The sequence below is a fragment of the Prionailurus bengalensis genome, chromosome D3 (genome assembly GCF_016509475.1).
Source record: "Prionailurus bengalensis isolate Pbe53 chromosome D3, Fcat_Pben_1.1_paternal_pri, whole genome shotgun sequence".
Lineage (NCBI taxonomy): Eukaryota > Metazoa > Chordata > Mammalia > Carnivora > Felidae > Prionailurus > Prionailurus bengalensis.
In genome coordinates, this window is record NC_057356.1 from 14,640,688 (window position 1) to 14,659,379 (window position 18,692).

The 18,692-nt window shown below is 46.4% G+C and overlaps 1 protein-coding gene across 3 annotated transcripts in view; it reads right to left on the minus strand.

The window, feature by feature from the left end:
* Nucleotides 1-18,692, minus strand: part of VSIG10 (V-set and immunoglobulin domain containing 10) — a 34,016-nt gene that overhangs the window by 2,630 nt on the left and 12,694 nt on the right. Inside the window, exons 3-7 of one of the 3 annotated variants that reach the window (XM_043557715.1) lie at nt 13,833-14,135; nt 11,916-12,176; nt 4,135-4,428; nt 1,409-1,519; nt 562-574 (exon numbers count right to left, since the gene is read on the minus strand). In XM_043557715.1, coding sequence (XP_043413650.1) covers nt 562-574; nt 1,409-1,519; nt 4,135-4,428; nt 11,916-12,176; nt 13,833-14,135 — 982 coding nt within the window. Of the gene's footprint in view, nt 1-561; nt 578-1,408; nt 1,520-4,134; nt 4,429-11,915; nt 12,177-13,832; nt 14,136-18,692 lie in introns of all 3 variants that reach the window. The other 2 variants (XM_043557714.1, XM_043557716.1) reach the window with 2 other exon arrangements.

The window sequence follows — 18,692 nt, forward strand, 5'->3', positions numbered from 1 at the left end:
ATGAAATACCCAAGTTCCATTTAGTTGCTTAGTCCCGAATGAGGTTTCCTTTTGGGAGGGGCTTCTGGGCAAGCTCAGACCAGCCTCCCAAAACATGCTGTAAGACCAGGACTTAGGCTTCCTTTTAGCCCTTTTTAGAAAATGACATGAAATAAATGCACAAACGGCCGGGCTTCATGCATACACACCGTCTTTACGCTGCAGTAACAGCCCAGCAATGTGCCCCACCCTGAGACCGGGCCTTGTAAAGCGAGCATAGACTTTGGAATCAGTCAGACCGGGATCTGAATGCAGGCGCAGCCCTCCGTTTCCTGGACGAGCTTGCAGACATTACTTCACCGAGGGTCCATCTCCTTATCTGGATGATGGCGATGCCACCACCATCCAGAAGAGTTTACGACAGAGTTTATAATCACGCCTAATGAAGCCCCTCACCCAGTGTCCGGCACATGGCGGGTCCTCAACCGTGGCTGCTATTATTGCTCTTACGAGAGAAAACAAAAACTGCAGTGAAGACAGATCACAGAAATGGCTTTTTGACTCAATGCTAGGAACACTCACCTGAAAGTGTTTCCTACTGAAGGGAGAAAGGAAAAAAATTAATATCCAGTAACATCTACTTCGGCCTCAAAAAACATTTTTTTTTAATATTTGTATAATCTTTTTTTTAATATGAAATTTATTGTCAAATTGGTTTCCATACAACACCCAGTGCTCATCCCAACAGGTGTCCTTCTCAATAACCATCACCCACCCTCCCCTCCCTCCCACCCCCCATCAACCCTCAGTTTGTTCTCAGTTTTTAACAGTCTCTTATGCTTTGGCTCTCTCCCTCTCTAACTTTTTTTTCCTTCCCCTCCCCCATGGTCTTCTGTTAAGTTTCTCAGGATCCGCATAAGATTGAAAACATATGGTATCTGTCTTTCAAAAAATGTTTTTGATCTAACATTTACAAAAGGACAGAGAAATGAGAAGACTGACCCAACGTGAGAGGTGACAGGGTATTCAGGAATGGTACTTAGGATATTCATTATTGCACATCATCTGGACCCAAAGAAGAAGCCTATAGAATGGGACCTCAGGTGGGAGCACAGTTAGGGCCTCCTTCCCCCACCCACATCCTTTTTTTTTTTTTAAGTTTCTTTATTTTGAGAGAAAGAGAGAGAGACACAGAGAGAGAGAGAATGCATGCACGTAAGCAGGAGAGTGGGAAGAGAGGGAGGGAGAGAGAGAATCCCAGGTAGGCTTCACGCTGTCAGGGCAGAGCTGTTCCTGGCAAGCCATGAGATCATGACCTGAGCAGATACCAAGAGTCAGATGTTTAACCAACTGAGCCACCCAGGTGACCCCCACCCACACCCTTTCGAGAAGCCTAAAAGGTAAGCAAAAGGACCCAAGAAATCCTTACCTTTCCAGCAGAACACAGGGCTGTAATACAACATAAGCCCTGAGATAATGGCCAGTCCCAGCAGAAGGAGGCTCACGATGGTGCCCACAATCCCACCAATATTCCAAGGTTCTACAAAGACAAATCACACTGTTGAGTCTTCCACTGGATACACCCGTAGGTAGTGCTCGCTTGGGCAACATGTATTAAAATTGATACACAGGCAGGTGAAAGAGCGACATCGCCCTTTCTCTGCCTGGGTCCTAGTCTTCCTTTGGTTCCATAAGCTTGGGCAAAGCATGTGACCTCTCCATAAGGCAAGATAAATATCTCATTTCCTCAATTTGTGGGAATCAAATGAAGCACGTGATACAAAAGAACACTGGAAAGTTGGGGCACCTGGGTGGCTCAGTCAGTTAGGCGTCCAACTTTGACTCAGGTCATGATCTTGAGTTTCATGAGTTTGAGCCCTGTGTCGGGCTCCATGCTGACAGCTTAGAGCCTGAAGCCTGCTTTGGAATCTGTGTCTCCCTGTCTGTGTGACCCTTACCCACTCGCACTCTTTCTCCCTCAGAAATAAATAAACATTAAAAACAAAAAAACAAAAAAACACTGGAAAGTTAACATCTCCGTCTATCAGACATCAAGACTGTTTATAACGTCACAGAAATTAAGAGTATGAGTTATTAGTGCTGTCATAAACACTGATGAATGGAACAGAATCAAGAATCTAAGAACAGACCTACACATAAAAGAAAATTTGATTTATGAAATATTAGTGGGTAAAAGAGGAATTATTCAAGAATGGTGCTGGAATAAATGGCTATCCAAATTTGGGTGGTGTTGGGTGGGGGAGAAACTGGACCCTTACCTCACACCATTCACAAAAATCAATTCTAGATGGATTAAAGATTTAACTGTGAAAGGCAAAACATTAAAACTTTTTAGAAGAAAATATAGGATAGGACTTTTGCAGCCATGGAGGAGACAGGATGTCTTAAGACATAAAAAATTGCTAATGATACAAGACTCATAAAATTAACTACTAAAAGAACGCTCATGAAAGGATAGCCTAAAGAAAGAAAAAAAAAGACAAACTAAAAGGAGATATTTGTAACATGTAAAACTAATAAGGATTAGTAAGCAGAATTTCTAAAGAACTTGTACATATCTATAAGAAAGGAGCAAATGTCAAAAGACACACGTGTATTTCGCAGAAGAAACACAAATAGCAAATACACATATGAAATAATGCTCAATCTTCTTAGAAACCAGAGAGAGGCAAATTAGAATAACAGTGAGATTCCACCCCACACATACTCGATGGGCAAAAATCACAAAGCCTGATAGCGAAAATGTACATACTGCTGTTGTGAATGGAAATCAGTACAACCACTTTGGAAAATAATTTGGTATTATCCAATAAAGATACAAATGCACATGCCCTATAACCCTTCATTTCTACTCCTTCTACATATATCCCAGAGAAGTATTTGCCTGGGGACCTGCTGTGAAAGTACAGGAGAAACTGGGTAAAAGACTGTCATAGTAACACTTCTGTTCATCACAACAACAAAAAGTCAGAAACAATACACAGGTCCATCGCAGGAAAATTAGCGACTTAGTTGTGTAATCGTGACACAACAGAAAATCCTACAGCAGTGAGGAGGTATGAAGTATAATTACACATATTGGCATGAATAAATCCTAGGAACAAAAACATGGAGTGAAAAAAGCAGGCGTTTCACTTATGTAGTAAAATTTTTCTTGAATAGTGATTACATTTTTCAGGAGGCCCAGGATGAGACTGGAAAGGAATCTACAGGTAGAGTCGCCTGATAAAATACAGCATGCCCACTTAAATTTGGATTTCAGGTAAAAAATGAATCATGTTTTAGAATAGGCATCTCCCATGCAAAATGTGGGACACGCTTACGCTAAAAAAATTCTGTTTTTCTGACATGCAAATTTAAGAGGGCATCCTAGGTGTTTTAGCTTTGTCCTAATTTCCTAAATCTAGCCACACTACCTACAAGTAACTTCCGCATTGTTGGCGCTGCTCTGTATCTTAAGCAGGCTGGTAGTTTCTTGGGTGTTCATTTTGCTCTTACGCGTCACAACTTACACTTTTTGTATTTTTAAAATATATTTTATGGGGCGCCTGGGTGGCGCAGTCGGTTAAGCGTCCGACTTCAGCCAGGTCACGATCTCGCGGTCCGTGAGTTCGAGCCCCGCGTCAGGCTCTGGGCTGATGGCTCAGAGCCTGGAGCCTGTTTCCGATTCTGTGTCTCCCTCTCTCTCTGCCCCTCCCCCGTTCATGCTCTGTCTCTCTCTGTCCCAAAAATAAATAAACGTTGAAAAAAAAAAATTAAAAAAATATATATATATTTTATAATATATATTCTTAGGGATGTAACAGATTATTTTTTTAAGCTTTATTTTATATTTTCTTTACTAATCTCTATGCCAACGTGGGGCTTGAACTCACAACCCCGAGATCAAGAGTCACGTGCTCTTCCAACTGAGCCTGCCACGTGCCTCAACATAAATTACTTTTTTCTCCCCATGCAATGTTGGAAATGTAGGACTGGATAATAATTTGTCCACCTTGTCAAGTCGTAGGCAAGCAGATAGGCCTTCTCCCAGATGGCAGTGACCACCTGGTCATATATGGAAGCACCGAACTGTCCTCGTGCTAGTGGAAGGTCCTCTGAAGCTCTCAACCATCCTCCTTTGGGGCCACTCACCTTTCACACTCAGCCAGATGTCCACCTCCCGCACCCCCACCGGGTTCTTGGCCTGACAGACGTAGTAGCCCTCATCCAGGACCTGGGAGCAGTTGCGGATGGTGAGTGTGGAGCTCTGGCCATTCTGGGTGATGAGATAGTGGCCATTGGGCTGGATGACCACCTCGGGCTGGGTGAGGTTCCTCAGCCACAGGATCTTGGCAGGGGGGTAGGCTCCAGACGCTTGGCAGGTGAGCGTCACATTGCCCCCCACGAAGCAAGTCTTCATGGGCTCAGAGACAAGGGAGGCACTCCCTGGCGAGCAGAAGGTAAAGAAAGAAGACAAATGTTCAAGGAGACTCAAGCAGTGGCCTGAGATTTTCAAGGATATTATTACCTTCTTAATGAAACAACTACAGGAAGTTCTGTACCACACTTGGTCTCATGTGATAATAAAAGCTAACATTTATTTAGCATCTACTATGGGATAGGCACGGTTACGCTTATTAACCCAATTAGTTCTCACAAAAACCCTGTCCTTATCCCCATTTTGCAGATGAGGAAATGGAGGCCCAGAGAAGGTTAAGTAACTTGCTCAAAGTCACACAATGAGTTAAGTGGTGCAGCTAGGATTAGGATGAATAAGAGTCCTGGTTTGCTCGACTGAGGGGGTTCCTAAGACATGGGGCTTTCAGGGAGAAAAAGGGGAAAGTCTTGGGCAAACCAGGATGAGTTGGGCAAACCAGCCAAGTTGCCAGGCTTTTGTAGCCCATGCTCCTTATGTCTATGCTATAGGCTTCTATGCGTAATAACCAGATTGCTCATATGAAAAATGGGCACGCAGCCTGCCAAGAGTGTTTGAGGGGACAGTAAAGCAGCTGTCATTTCCTATCGCCGCGGTTAACAAATTGCTACAAACTGTGTGGTTTAAAACACCACAAATTGGTTCTTTTATACTTCTGGAGGCCAGAAGTTGGAAATGATCTTATGGGGTTCAAATCAAGCCATTGGCTGAGCGCATTCCTTCTGGAGGCTCTGGAGGCCAAATCCACGTCCTTTTCAGCTTTTTAAAGCCATCTGCATTCCGTGGCTCGTGGCCCCTCCTTGACCTGCTCTTACACCTGTTGTCACATCTCCTGCTGCTGACTCTGACCCTCCTTGTCTCCTTTTCAGAAGGTCCGTGTCATCACAACGGCCCCACCCCGATAATCCAGGATGATTTCCCCATCCCAAGATCTTAAATCACAGCTTCAAAGTCTCTCTTGCCATGTAAGGTAACAGTCACAGGGATGAGGACACGGACATCTTGGGGGGAGCATCAGTCTATCACAAGTGTGTCATAGACAACTCAGAATGCAGCGTCCCTGTGGCCTCAGGGTCTGACTTGAGTGGGCCATGGGGAACTCTAAGGTGCACCCTAGCAATCCATTTCTTTCCTTTTGTATAATTTTTTTGAGACAGAGAGACACAGTGTGAGCAGGGGAGGGGCAGAGAGAGAGGGAGACACAGAATCTGAAGCGGGCTCCAGGCATTGATCTGTCAGCACAGAACCCGACGCAGGGCTCAAACTCCCGGACCGCGAGATCATGACCTGAGCCGAAGTCTTAACTGATTGAGCCACCCAGGTGCCCCCGATCCATTTATTTTCTTTGCAGCAGAAAGCCTTTCCCAAAATGCACACTATCCTGGAAAGGGTGGCAAATTCATCTTGGGTGATATATTAAGCCCTTATTTTCAGCAGCTGAAGGGCACAGACTGGCACACTGGGCTCCTGCCTGGGAGAGTGAAACCACACGCTTCCCACAGGTGGTTGTCCCAAGAGAGAATCTAGGGTTTCAGTGCTGGCGCCCTGGGGAGACGGAAGGAGCAATGTACACGGGGGACAGGGTGGGGGTATAGAGCAGCCCAAAGGCTCTCCCTCTAAATTAGGTCAGCAAAAGAGACCCAAACGTAGGTTTCCTCAGGAAACTCAGGTGCTCCACCCCCTTCTGGATCAATTGTCAGGTTCCTGCCATGTTGCCAAATTGTGCTTTCCCCTTCTCTGTGGTTAACTCCTGTGTCCTTTGGGGTCACAAAGCCAGCAGCAGTGACATGCCTCATCTGTATGTTGCAATTCAGGGGCCCCCAAACCTAAGTTTGAGACACAGCCTCCTCATCCTGCATAAAAAGCAAAGCAAACAATCCCCCTAGTGCCCCCTTCCCCAGCAAACAGAGGTCATGTATGTAAATCCGCTTCTGCCAAACAGCATTTGCCCCTCAAAAAGCTGAGTCACCCAAACAGTGAGTGTGGCACCTATAAATTCAGAGTTTCTTTCACCTAAGAGGATGCTGTGTGCAGGGGTGGGGGTGAGGGGATGCAGGGCCCTCAGAGATATGCGAGAGATGGAATAGACACCAGGGCCTTCACATAATGGGCTGGTTAGTGTTTCAGCTTATCACGATTTGAGTGGATTTCTTCCGTGTAGGGGCCTACAAGCAATTCAAAGAGATGTGGGCAGCAGGAATCCCCAAAAGTATCACTTGTCATCATTTGGGGAGCTATGCTGTTCTGTACCCAAAAGGTGAGCATTAACATTACTTTTCAATGACTTACTAGTCCTCCCAAGGGCAATGATCCAGAGACTTCTTCTCCCCCAAGGGCACTGCTATTCAAAGTATGTTCTCAGGACCAGCAGCAACAGCACTTTCTAGGATCTGGTTAGAAATGCAGAGTCTTGGGCCCACCCCAAGCCCAGAGAGACAGAATTTGGCTTTTAACCAGACCCGCAGGTGACCTGTATGGACATCAAGGCTGAGAAGCTCTGGGCTCAAATGACCAAGAGGAAAGAGGGGAGAATTGGACAATGTCAGAGTCAGTCAGGAAGGTTCTAGGGCCTTGTGCCTGCTTCCCTATGCTCCTGGAATTGGGAAAACGTCCACCCAGTTCTCTTCTCCAGACACATTTCTTAATCCTGAGCACATATTTAGACTCAAATTACTGGCCAGGACTCAGGGGCCACAAGAATGATGAGTCAGACAAGATCTGCAGGAAAAATACGAAGGGGTGGGGGAAAAACAACACCAAACCTGTCAGCTGCCTCTGCCATTTTCACCCTGTCTCAGGGTCAGCCCATAATTTAGCCACTTCCTGGGAGTTGCCGTCCACGGCACACTTTGGGAGTCTTCATTACCCGCCACTCGGAAGGCGTGCCCTGCTTCCGGCTGCAGGAATCGGGTCAAGCCCATTGCTTCTGCTTCATCATCCATAACAGGGAGTGCAGTGGATTGAATAGCGTCTGCCCAAAATTCACGTGGGACCCCAGAACGTGACCTTATTTGGAAACAGGATCTTTGCAGATGTAACTAGTTCAGGATCTCAAGATGTAATCATCCTGGATTCAGGGTGGGCCCTAAGCCCACCAGCAGGTGTCTTACAAGAGGAGTGGACCCAGAGAGACACAGACACAGAGAAGACATGAAGACAGAGGCAGAGACTGGAGGAACGTAGCCACAAGCCAAGGAATGCCTGGCAGCACTAGAAGCCAGGAGAGGCACGGAAGGACTCTCCCCTGGAGCCTTCGACAGGAACATGACACACCAGCCCCTCAATTTCAAACTTCCAGCCTCCAGAGCTAGGAGAGAATACATTTCTGCTTTATTTATTTATTTTTCATTTTTCTTAACGTTTATTTATTTTTGAGACAGAGAGAGACAGAGCGCGAAAAGGTGAGGGGCAGAGAGAGAGGGGGACACAGAACCGGAAGCAGGCTCTAGGCTCTGAGCTGTCAGCACAGAGCCCGACGCGGGGCTCGAACTCACAAACTGCGAGATCAGGACCTGAGCGAAGTCGGACGCTCAACCGACTGAACCACCCAGGCACCCCAATATCTGTCGCTTTAAACCACCAAGTTTGAGGTGCTTTGTTATGGCAGTCCCAGGAAATGAATGTATGAGGATAACATGAACACCTAGCTCCCAGGGTGATCGTGAGCACTAAGCAAGGTACTGTGTGGAAAACACCCAGCACAGCACCTTGTACATGGTTTGCGCTCAACAAATATCGAGGTCACTACTGCGATATTGCCAGTTCCCTACTTCACGTTTCTATGACTTATCTTTCCGAGGAAATTTTAAGTCCTTTGAAGGTTAAGGACTCGGTACTCCTACAGTGCCTGATACCATGCTGAGTATGTAACTCTTCCCCGAAAGGACTTGCTGGGTTAAGTGCGGAAGGGGTTCCTGAGGGAGGCAAGGGTTCTGGAGTCAGATCAGCCTGGGCCAGGTGCCAGCTCAGTCACTTACAAGCTGGGTGATCGTGGGTAAGTTAGTTCACACGATGTCCCCTCTGCAACTTACAAACTGTCGTGTCTAATCTGCGGGCTACTTTGAGGGTTCAAACGTCGTGTCAGCAATTTGGAAACAGGAAAAGAACATCTGAGCCCAGAAACCTAAAAGTACAGGGCTGACACAGGTAGGTGACCCCTTCACAATCAGAAACTGCTGATAACTAGCAGAAATGAAGCACAAATGCAGTTTAGGAGCCAAGTAGGACAGAAAAATATCCATGGCATGCAATGACAGTTCTCTGAAATTAACTGACTAGGTGAATATAAAATACTCTCAGGGAATAATAAGAAAAGATGAACCCAGTAGAAAAATGGACAGGACAGTGGGTGTCGTATGGAAACAAATTTGACAATAAATTTCATATTCAAAAAAAAAAGAAAGACAAATGGACAAGATATGAACAGACAATTCGCAGAAAATATATAGGAACCAATTAGTACATAGTATTATGTACCAATTAGTATATAAAAATTGTCAACTCCCCTAGGATCAAAGAAACTCAAATTAAAAATTACGCCATGTCTTAACAAATAGGAAAAGTCTAAAAAATTAAAGATAACCCTCAATGTCAGTGGCACAGTCTTCCTAGAGGGGACTTGCCAGTAGGTACAGGGTTTCTTTGTGGAACGATGGAAATGTTCTGGAAGTAGACAGTGCTGATGATAGTACATTGTGAATATACTAAAAACCACCATTATACGCTTTAAAATAATGAAGTTTAGGGGCGCCTGGGTGGCGCAGTCGGTTAAGCATGCGACTTCAGCCAGGTCACGATCTCGCGGTCCGTGAGTTCGAGCCCCGCGTCAGGCTCTGGGCTGATGGCTCAGAGCCTGGAGCCTGTTTCCGATTCTGTGTCTTCCTCTCTCTCTGCCCCTCCCCCATTCATGCTCTGTCTCTCTCTGTCCCAAAAATAAATAAACGTTGGAAAAAAAAATTTTTTTTAAATAAAATAAAATAAAATAATGAAGTTTATGCTGTGTGAATTATATCTCATTAAAAACAAAATTGTGAGGCGCCTGGGTGGCTTAGTCAGTTGAGTGTCCGACTTCGGCTCAGGTCATGATCTCACGGTCTGTGGGTTCAAGCCAGGCGACAGGCTCTGTGCTAACAGCTCAGAGCCTGGAGCCTGCTTCTGATTCTGTGTCTCCCTCTCTCTCTGCCCCTCCCCTGCTCATGCTCTGTCTGTCTCTCTCAAAAATAAATAAACACTAAAAAAAAAATTTTTTTAATAAAATTGCAAAAAGCCAGTGGGGCCGGGTGTATCCCACGGGCCATCGTTTGCCAACCCCTGTTCTAATGTAGAAAGTGAGTCTTGGTCCCTTCTGTTGCCCAGGGCCAGCCAGGTACCAGACACAGATGAGCCACTCGGGGCATGTTTGCTGAATGAGTCACTGGGGAAGGGTCAACCATGGGAATGCCACTTGCCTGGGAAAACACGCATCTCCTGGCATAACAGCGCTCACTTCTCAGCAGGTCAGCCCTCCGTGGCCGCACCTCTGAGGATCGTCCTGACACACTAGGAGGAAAATCCTCACCATGGCCAACAAAGCCCAACACCCTCAGGTCCTTGCTTCCAGTGGTATTCGTTTCCTGGGGCTGCTCTCACAAAGTACCACAAAGTGGGTAGCCAAAAACAACAGAGATCCTTTCTCTCACAGTGCAGAAACTCAGAGGTCTGAAATTCAGGTGTCAGCAGGCTTGAGGCCTCTGGAGGATCCCCAGGGAGAAACCATCCCGTGCCTCTCTCTTAGCTTCTGGCAGTCACCGGCAACCATGGACATTCTCGGCTTGTAGATGGACCACTACAGTCCCTGCCTCCATCATCACGTGACATTCTCCTCGCGTGTCTGTGTCCAAATGTCCCTCTTCTTGTAAGGATACTGGTCACTGGAATAGAGCCCGCCCTACTCCAGCATGGCCTTATCTTAACTTAATCACACCCACAAAGGCTCTTAGCCCAAATATGGTCACATCCACTGGGACCCAGGATTAGGACTTGAACATATCTTTTTTGGGAGACACAATTCAACCCACAATAGCCATCTAGCCTAGTCACTGCCTCACGCACAGTGGTCTACTCTCAGTTCCTCAAGTGCCAGATAAGTTTCCACCTCAGGGCCTTAGCATTTGCTATTCCCTCTGCCAGGAATACTCAGCCCACCTAGCTAGCTCCTCATCCTACAGGTCTTTGCTCAAAATACTACTACCACAGGAGACCTCCCTACCTCCCAGGAAGAGTAGCCTTCTTCCTATGATAGACTCTTTAAAAGTCTCTTTTATTCTCCTCATAGTTATTCTCTTCATAGCTATTTTATTCTCTTCATAGCTATTATCACTGGGGTGCTTGGGTGGCTCAGTTGATTAAGCATCCGACTTCAACTCAGGTCATGATCTCGCAGTGTGTGGGTTCGAGCCCCGTTTCGGGCTCTGTGCTGACAGCTCAGAGCCTGGAGCCGCTTCAGATTCTGTGTTTCCCACTCTCTCTGCCCCTCCCCTGCTCATGAGCGCATGCGTACTCTCTCTCAAAATTAAAATACAAACATTAAAAAAATAATTATTATTATCCCTATCTGAACCTATCTTACTTGTTTTTGGGTTTTCTATCTTCCTCTGACCCCCACCCCCACACAGAAAAATTTAAGCCCTAGGAAAGAGGAATGGTTGTGATTTCAAAAACGTTACCAGAAATCATTTGACACTCTTCCCTTCAAAAAGTGGAACCTAATTCCACCCACTCCCCCTGTGAAAGTGGAGCCAGACTGAGTGACTCACTTCTAATGAATAGAATATGGCAGAAGGGATGCCGTGCGACTTCTGAGGCTAGGTAGGTCAGAGGAAGGATTGCAATTGTCTGGCTTGCTCCCTCTTGCATCACTTGCTCTGGGGAAAGCCAGTGCCATGTTGCAAAGGCAGTCAAGGGGCTCTGTAGAGAGGCCCCCATGGAGAGGAAGCAAACCTGCCAAGCATATGGGTGAGCACCTTGGAAGCAGATCCTTCAGACAATTCAGCCCTCCGAACGAAGTCTTGCAGCTGAGACCCAGGTATCACAGAGCCAAGACCGACCATCCCCACTGTGCCCTGTCCGAATTCCTGGCCCACAGAAATCATAAGATAAATAAATGATTTGTTGTTTTAAGCCATTAAGTCGGGGGGTGTTTGTTACATAACAGGAGATAGCTAATAAATGAACCACGTACTTCTTGTTCACTGTTCCACCTCCAGTACCTAGAAACTGTGCCTGGCACACAACAGGTGCTTAGTTAGGATGCATCAAGTAGAAACCGGTTTGGATGAGAACCAAGAAGGTTGGTGAAGCATCTTTAAAGTTTGAAAGGAAGGAGATACAAAGCAAAAGAAAGGAAGAAACAGAACTACGACATCTTGGGATTTCTTTCCCAGACCTTCTTGCAGAAGGTGCTCTTGGAATAAAGGAAGATGGGTGGACCCCAACCCGGGACAAGGCAGGCCAGACTCACTGATCTGCACCACACAGCTGGCTCCCAACTCTGGTCCCACTATGTGGCTCCCGACACACTTGAACTTCTTGCCATCTGACAGCTGGGACTGGTTCAGCATCTCCACCCCCAGCTTGGACGTCCCCACGGCCACACCTCCTGGCTCTTCTGTCCATAGGAAGTCCGGGTCTGGGTATCCCCCGTCCCAGTGACAGGTGAGCTGCAGCGTGAGCTGTCCTTGTGACATCTCTGCCCGGCACTGAGGGGCTGACGGAGGGGGTGCTGCAAAACAGTAGAGGATGCGGGCTTAATCAGAGACTCCAAAATCAGCCACTGAGCTGGCCCTAAGGATTACAGAACGAATGTATCAGAGAAACAGTCATGCTCAGTTAGTGTGCCCTGAAATAGCTCCTTAGCACAAATTAGTGCATGACAGTAGTCCGGGTTTCCTCTGCGGAGTGTCCAGTCTCCAAGGACGTCATTCGTCTTTGCAATTCTCACTAGCCACGATGACCTTTACATGTGGCTATTTAAATTTAAGGGCTCAGTAACTATATGCGGTGGGTGGCTACTGTATTGGACCATAAAGAATAGAACATTTCGATCATCATTAAAAGCTCGACTGGACAGTGCTGGTCCCCAGGGGGGGTGACAGGTGGGATTCGCCCCCACCCTTAACATATACTTCCTTTTTACTTTGTGCAGGCATTACTAAGAACACACAGACATTTAACAAGTTACAAACCTGTAAATCCTATGTAACCCATGTGTTAACAGCTGTATGTGAAAATTCACATATATATGTATATTGTGCATATATTCTATATGTATATTATGTATGTATTAAACGTATAGTACATGTTTTATAGATTTTATATAATACACACAAATAGAAATAAATTTGGATCTTACATGGATGGGTAGGTACATGTCATCTACAAGAAAAATTATCAATAATATGCCAAAATGACGGTGAGAATATTCTTTTCTTTCCACTCATGTTTCATCTAATAAGCACATATGACTTCGTCTACCATAAATGCCATTTTATGAGAGAATACAGAGACGTATAAAGGCTCTGAATAACGTATGAACTAAGTAAGGTGTTATTATCCTGTTCAGTAATTTGCTGTTCTGATGCCTCCTGTCGTTAGCATGGGTTATGAGCACACTCTATGTGTCTACGGTGGTTTTCACCCAAGGCATTTGTTTTCTCACTCCCGCAAGAAAGGTTCACAAACTGCTGGTTCCTAACGGTGCTAAAGGGCCCAAGTTCATGCATAGAATGAGGATGGTCAAATGCATACACAAATTTTGGTCTTTCCATGCAGTGGGATATTAACTCCATCACAAAACGGAGGAACCTTGAATACGTAATGCCCAGCAGAAGAAGCTGGTCATGAAAGGCCACATTGGTAGGAGTCCATTGATAGGACACATCCAGAATAAGCAAGTGCATAGAGATAGAACACAGATTGGTGGTTGCCAGGGGGTGGAGAAGACAGGAGGTAGTGACTGCTCGATGGGGATGGGATTTCCATTTGGGGTGATGAAAATGTTTGAAACTATACAGAGGTGATGTGATGGTCGCACAATGCTGTGAATGTATCAAATGCCACGGAGTTGTACATCTTTAAATGGCTGTTCTGTACTTTCACCTCAATTAAAAAAAAAGAAAAGCAAGCATTAGGCTCGGCATTAATTTCCTTCTGTGGCTCACAGGGACTCTCCTGTGTCCCCCACTTAGCAGCAAGCTCCTAGAAGTGACTCCTCTCTGACACAGAGCCCTGGGTGTGTACGTGTGTGTTGAGGGAACCACAGAAGCACGTTCGGGCCCGTGCAGCAGGCATGCCTTTGTAGACAGGAGGAAGAGGCACAAACATGCAGCTCACGAAGGGTCGAGATGAGGACATGGGGAGGGGAGCGCCTCTTACGCACAGTAGACCAGGAGCTCGGTGGTCACCTTCCGCTGTCTCCCACTGAGCGTGTTCGTGGCCAAACACGTGTAGTTCCCTTGGAGGTTTTGCGACATGAGCAGCAGAATGAAGCTGCTGACCGTCAGGTTGTTTCCAAAGGGCTCAGTGCTGGAATCGGGGGCCCGGAACTGCCACTCAACCACTGGCGGAGGCCAAGAGCGACTGCTGCAGCTGAAGTCCACCTGGGAGCCTTTGGCTGCATAGAGGGTGCCATTGGGGAGCGTGCCGGTGCTGGAGATGTTGACCTCAACCTCATAGGGACCGCCTGAGAATGACAGGGGGAATGGGGAAAGTATTCATTACTTAAGAGTTAACTTGAGCTCCTTACCAGATCTAACAGACGCAGAAATGATCAGGAAGCAACAATGAGGATGTCAGTATCTATCGAATACTTACTATGTGACAAATGCTATGCTTAAATGCCCTTATGCGTTCTAATCCTGAGATAAACGTTGATTTATTGGGGGAGGGGTTCAATCCTTATAGGAAAGGGGAAACTGCAAACCGCTCCTTTTCAGAAACAGTGGTGATGGGATAGGCTACCTGTGCATTAGAGCTAACACGGCAGGCCCAAGTGCTTTCCTTAAAAAGGCCTGCTTGTAAGGTTGGCCTTGGCTGGCGACTGGAACTTGGATTTCAGGAGGGTTTCGCCATTTCTAGACCTGACAAGAGGGAGGCTCATGGGCCTGAACCATTTGCACAAACAGTGCGGTTTACGCTGTACAGCTGCTTCCCGAGAGTCTGGAATTTGGGTACGTGCTAGGCGAGGGTGCCCACGTGATTAGCCCCCAGTAAAAATCCAGGGTGCTGGGTGTCTCGTGGGCTTCCTAACACATTTCACCCATGTTGCCACAACTCGTTCCTGGAGGAATTAAGCGTGTTCCATGGGACTCCCCTGGAAAAGGAGTCTTGGAGGCTTGCTCCTGGTTTTCCTCGGACTTAACCCCATGTGCCTTTTGCCCTTTGCTGATTTTGCTTTGTATCCTTTCGCTGTAATAAATCAAATTACAAATGCCGAGTCCTGTGAGTTCTCCCAGAGAAATCACTGAGCCTGGGGGTGGGCTGGGGGACTCCTAGCACAACTTCACACTGAAACACAAGAAACATTGGTTCCAGGCCCAACTATGGCCTCTATTCACTAGCTGTGTGACCTTGGGAAAATTACTTAACCTCTCTTAGCCTCCACTTCCACATCTGTAAAATGGGGGCAAAGCTAGAATCCATTGCAAGGAGCTATGGTGATACTCAAGTAGTACAGCAGAACAGTGCTGGTCAGGTTGGAAGCATGGTAAGTGCTGGGTCTTCTCCGGATCCCCCTTACGTTTCTGAACTTCTTTCTTATCCCCAGAAATGCCATCCCATGGCTGGTGGCCAGTGCATCCAAGCTGAGGCATCTCTTTTGATGAAAAGAATATATTTAACACCTATTTATCCCAAAGTCATTTAGTGTGTTACCTCTGCCCTTTCAGAAAGAAGGGCAACACTTAGCCAAAGGAATAAATCTGTGACTGTAGAATTTGAACAGAAATAGGCCAGTGGGAAAAATTATTCCGGGGAGGAAAAGGCTTTCCCAGAGCCCCTCAAAGTACAGCATCTATTTCACCTATGTCTGAGGCTATTGTATGACTCTAGAAATTGTGTATTTCCGGGACACCTGGGTGGCTCGCTCTTTTGGGTGTCCGACTTTGGCTCAGGTCATGATCTCGCAGATCGCAGGTTTGAGCCCCATGTTGGACTCTGTGCTGACAGCTCAGAGCCTGGAGCCTGCTTCAGATTCTGTGTCTCCCTCTCTCTCTCTCTCTCTCTCTCTCTGTCCCTCCCCACTCACGCTCTATCTCTCTCAAAAATAAATATTTTAGGGGCGCCTGGGTGGCGCAGTCGGTTAAGCGTCCGACTTCAGCCAGGTCACGATCTCGCGGTCCGTGAGTTCGAGCCCCGCGTCGGGCTCTGGGCTGATGGCTCGGAGCCTGGAGCCTGTTTCCGATTCTGTGTCTCCCTCTCTCTCTGCCCCTCCCCCGTTCATGCTCTGTCTCTCTCTGTCCCAAAAATAAATAAAAAATGTTGAAAAAAAAAATTTAAAAATAAATAAATAAATAAATATTTTAAAAAAGAAAGAAAAAAAAAAAAGAAATTGTGCATTTCCCAGGTCAGAATTCTTGACATATCCTTCTCAGGTTGGGGCTGGTTCCCAACAGTTGCATTGATCTGCTGGAACCATGTCACCTGCCATAGAGGGTCTGTTTTTAAAATGATGCCATTAGTATGGGAGGTACCACTTACTGTTGCTGGCTAGCTGGTTAGGTATGCAGACCAACAGGTAATAGGGCGTGCCCACAGTTGGCGGGCATCCAGTTAAACAGAGGGTACCTCTGCAGCACTGACAGCCAAAGCCCAGACCAGCAAAGAGGTAGTGTGTTAGATTGGCCAGCCTGAGTCTTCCGACTTGTGGTCTGGGGGCCATTAGTGGCCTAGAATGGATACTGTGGACCCCAGAAACTGGGTGGGAGGGGCTTCTGACCAGTACAATTCTCATCAAGAAACAGGGTTGGATACAGGGAATGGATGAGAAGGAACAGGTGGAAGGATTAGAAAAAGAAATCAAATGAAAGAACCTGAGAGGCCTCCTGAATGAAGTGTTCAGAGGTTACATCTCATCTATAAAGCCCTTGGGTTGAGTCTGCTTTCTTTTTTTTTTTTTTTAATTTTTTAATGTTTATTTATTTTTGAAGGAGAGAGAGAGAGAGAGAGACAAAGCGTGGGCAGGGGAGGGGCAGAGAGAGAGGGAGACACAGAATCCGAAGCAGGCTCCAGGCTCCGAGCTGTCAGCACAGAGCCCAACACGGGGCTCGAACCCAAAACCATGAGATCATGACCTGAGCCGAAGGTGGACACTCAACCCACTGAGCCACCCAGGTGCCCCGAGTCTGCTTTCTTAATTAAAGCTGACGCCATCTTGAGTCCCTGGGGTTCTTCCCTTGCTCTGACTTTACTACACAGGAGAAGGTGCCCACTTCCTTCCCTTCCACTGCTCTCTCCACCCGCTTGATAATTTATCCCCAAACAGAAACTACCAGCCCTTTTTGCCTGCAGGGTGATGGTGACAATCACTCAAAGAGAAAGAGAGATGGGGAACAAAAATAAAACAGCCAATAAATAAAAATATAAAGTGGTTACAAAGGCTCGGCGTCTTACTGAGGCCTTGGTCATTGGAGTTTGAGTTCTCAGCTCTATCTTGGATGGGTGCCTTTGCCTGGGGGCCACGAGCTTGTCCTCTGAATTCAGAGACCTGGGTGTAAATCCTACTGCCACTTACAGATAGACAACCTTGGGTAAGTGCCCATCCTTCTCATTCTCTCCTGCCTTTCCTATGAAACGAAAAGAACAGTAAAAACATCTATCACCAGGTTACTGAAGGACCCAATAAGAAAATACAAGCAGCACACTTAGCCTGGTGTTTGACCTTGGTCAATGTTCTATAAATGTTACCTGACATTATTATCGGTAGTATCCTTGTTGATTGATTCAATAGGCATCAGCAAACCGTGGCCTACTATCTGTTTTTGTACAGCTCACAGGCTAAAAATGGTTTTCACAGATGAATATTTGCAATCGATTTGATGAGAGAGAACGCTAACTTTGAATCACAATTAAGTGAAATGTTATCCCCCCAAAAAAGGAATTCTATTTTTCTCATTACACTATACTATAAAAAAAAGTACTCATTTATTATTATACTTTGAATTTTGTCAATTAAAAAAATGTGGTAATGCGTTTACACTCTTGTTTTGGACGTTTTTAACCTTATCAGTTGGGCCAGAACATCTGAAATATTTATCATCTGGCCCTCTACAGAAAAAGTTCGATTCCTGTTCTAGAACAATGTACCAGTGCCACTGCCTTCCTCTTCTCTGCTAACACCCATTTTTTTTTTAATGTTTATTTTTGAGAGAGAGAGAGCGAAAGAGTGTGAGTGGGGGAGGGTCAGAGAAAAGGGGACAGAGGATCTGCCGTGGGCTCTGCACTGATAGCAGTGAGCCCGACGTGGGGCTCAAACTCACGAACCGTGAGATCATGACCCGAGCCGAAGTCGGACGCTCAACTAACTGAGCCACCCAGATGCCCCTCTGCCAACATTCTTGATGTTGGAACTCACTTCTTTCCTTCCCCACCCCCCGACCCCAATAACCATAGTTTGGCCAGTCAAGGGTCTCGAAGAGTTGACTTACGACTCAGGGACCCACAAAATGGGAGATTTCCACCTCAGTATCTTGGGTTCCCTGCCAATTACAAGAGTTATCTTCAGGCATTTCTCTTTATACCAGCATTTTGATTTAAAAATGACCTAAGAATAGGGGCGCCTGGGTGGCTCAGTTGGCTAAGCAACTGACTCCAGCTCAGGTCATGATCTCACAGTTCGTGGGTTCGAGCCCTGCGTCGGGCTCTGTACTGACAGCTCAGAGCCTGGAGCCTACTTCGGATTCTGTGTCTCCCTGTCTCTGCCCCTCCCCTGCTCACTCTCGGTCTCTCTCTCTCTCAAAAATAATAAAAAACATTTTAAAAAATGACCTAAGAATATATCAGGTAGTCTCTGCTAATCAGTGGGCATACCTATGATTCTAGAATGAGATAAGATCCTCGGGAAAATTCGCAGAGACTGTTCTGATACCACTTTTAGAGACTGAATATAGAGACATATGTGACAACCCCACTGCCTCCCGATTTCCCTAGTGATTGCCAATCCCATCCACAAAGCCGGAACCCAGAGATCTTCAGCTTCTTATAGGGACGCATCTCTGCTTCAGATGAGTTTGGCGAGACTCAT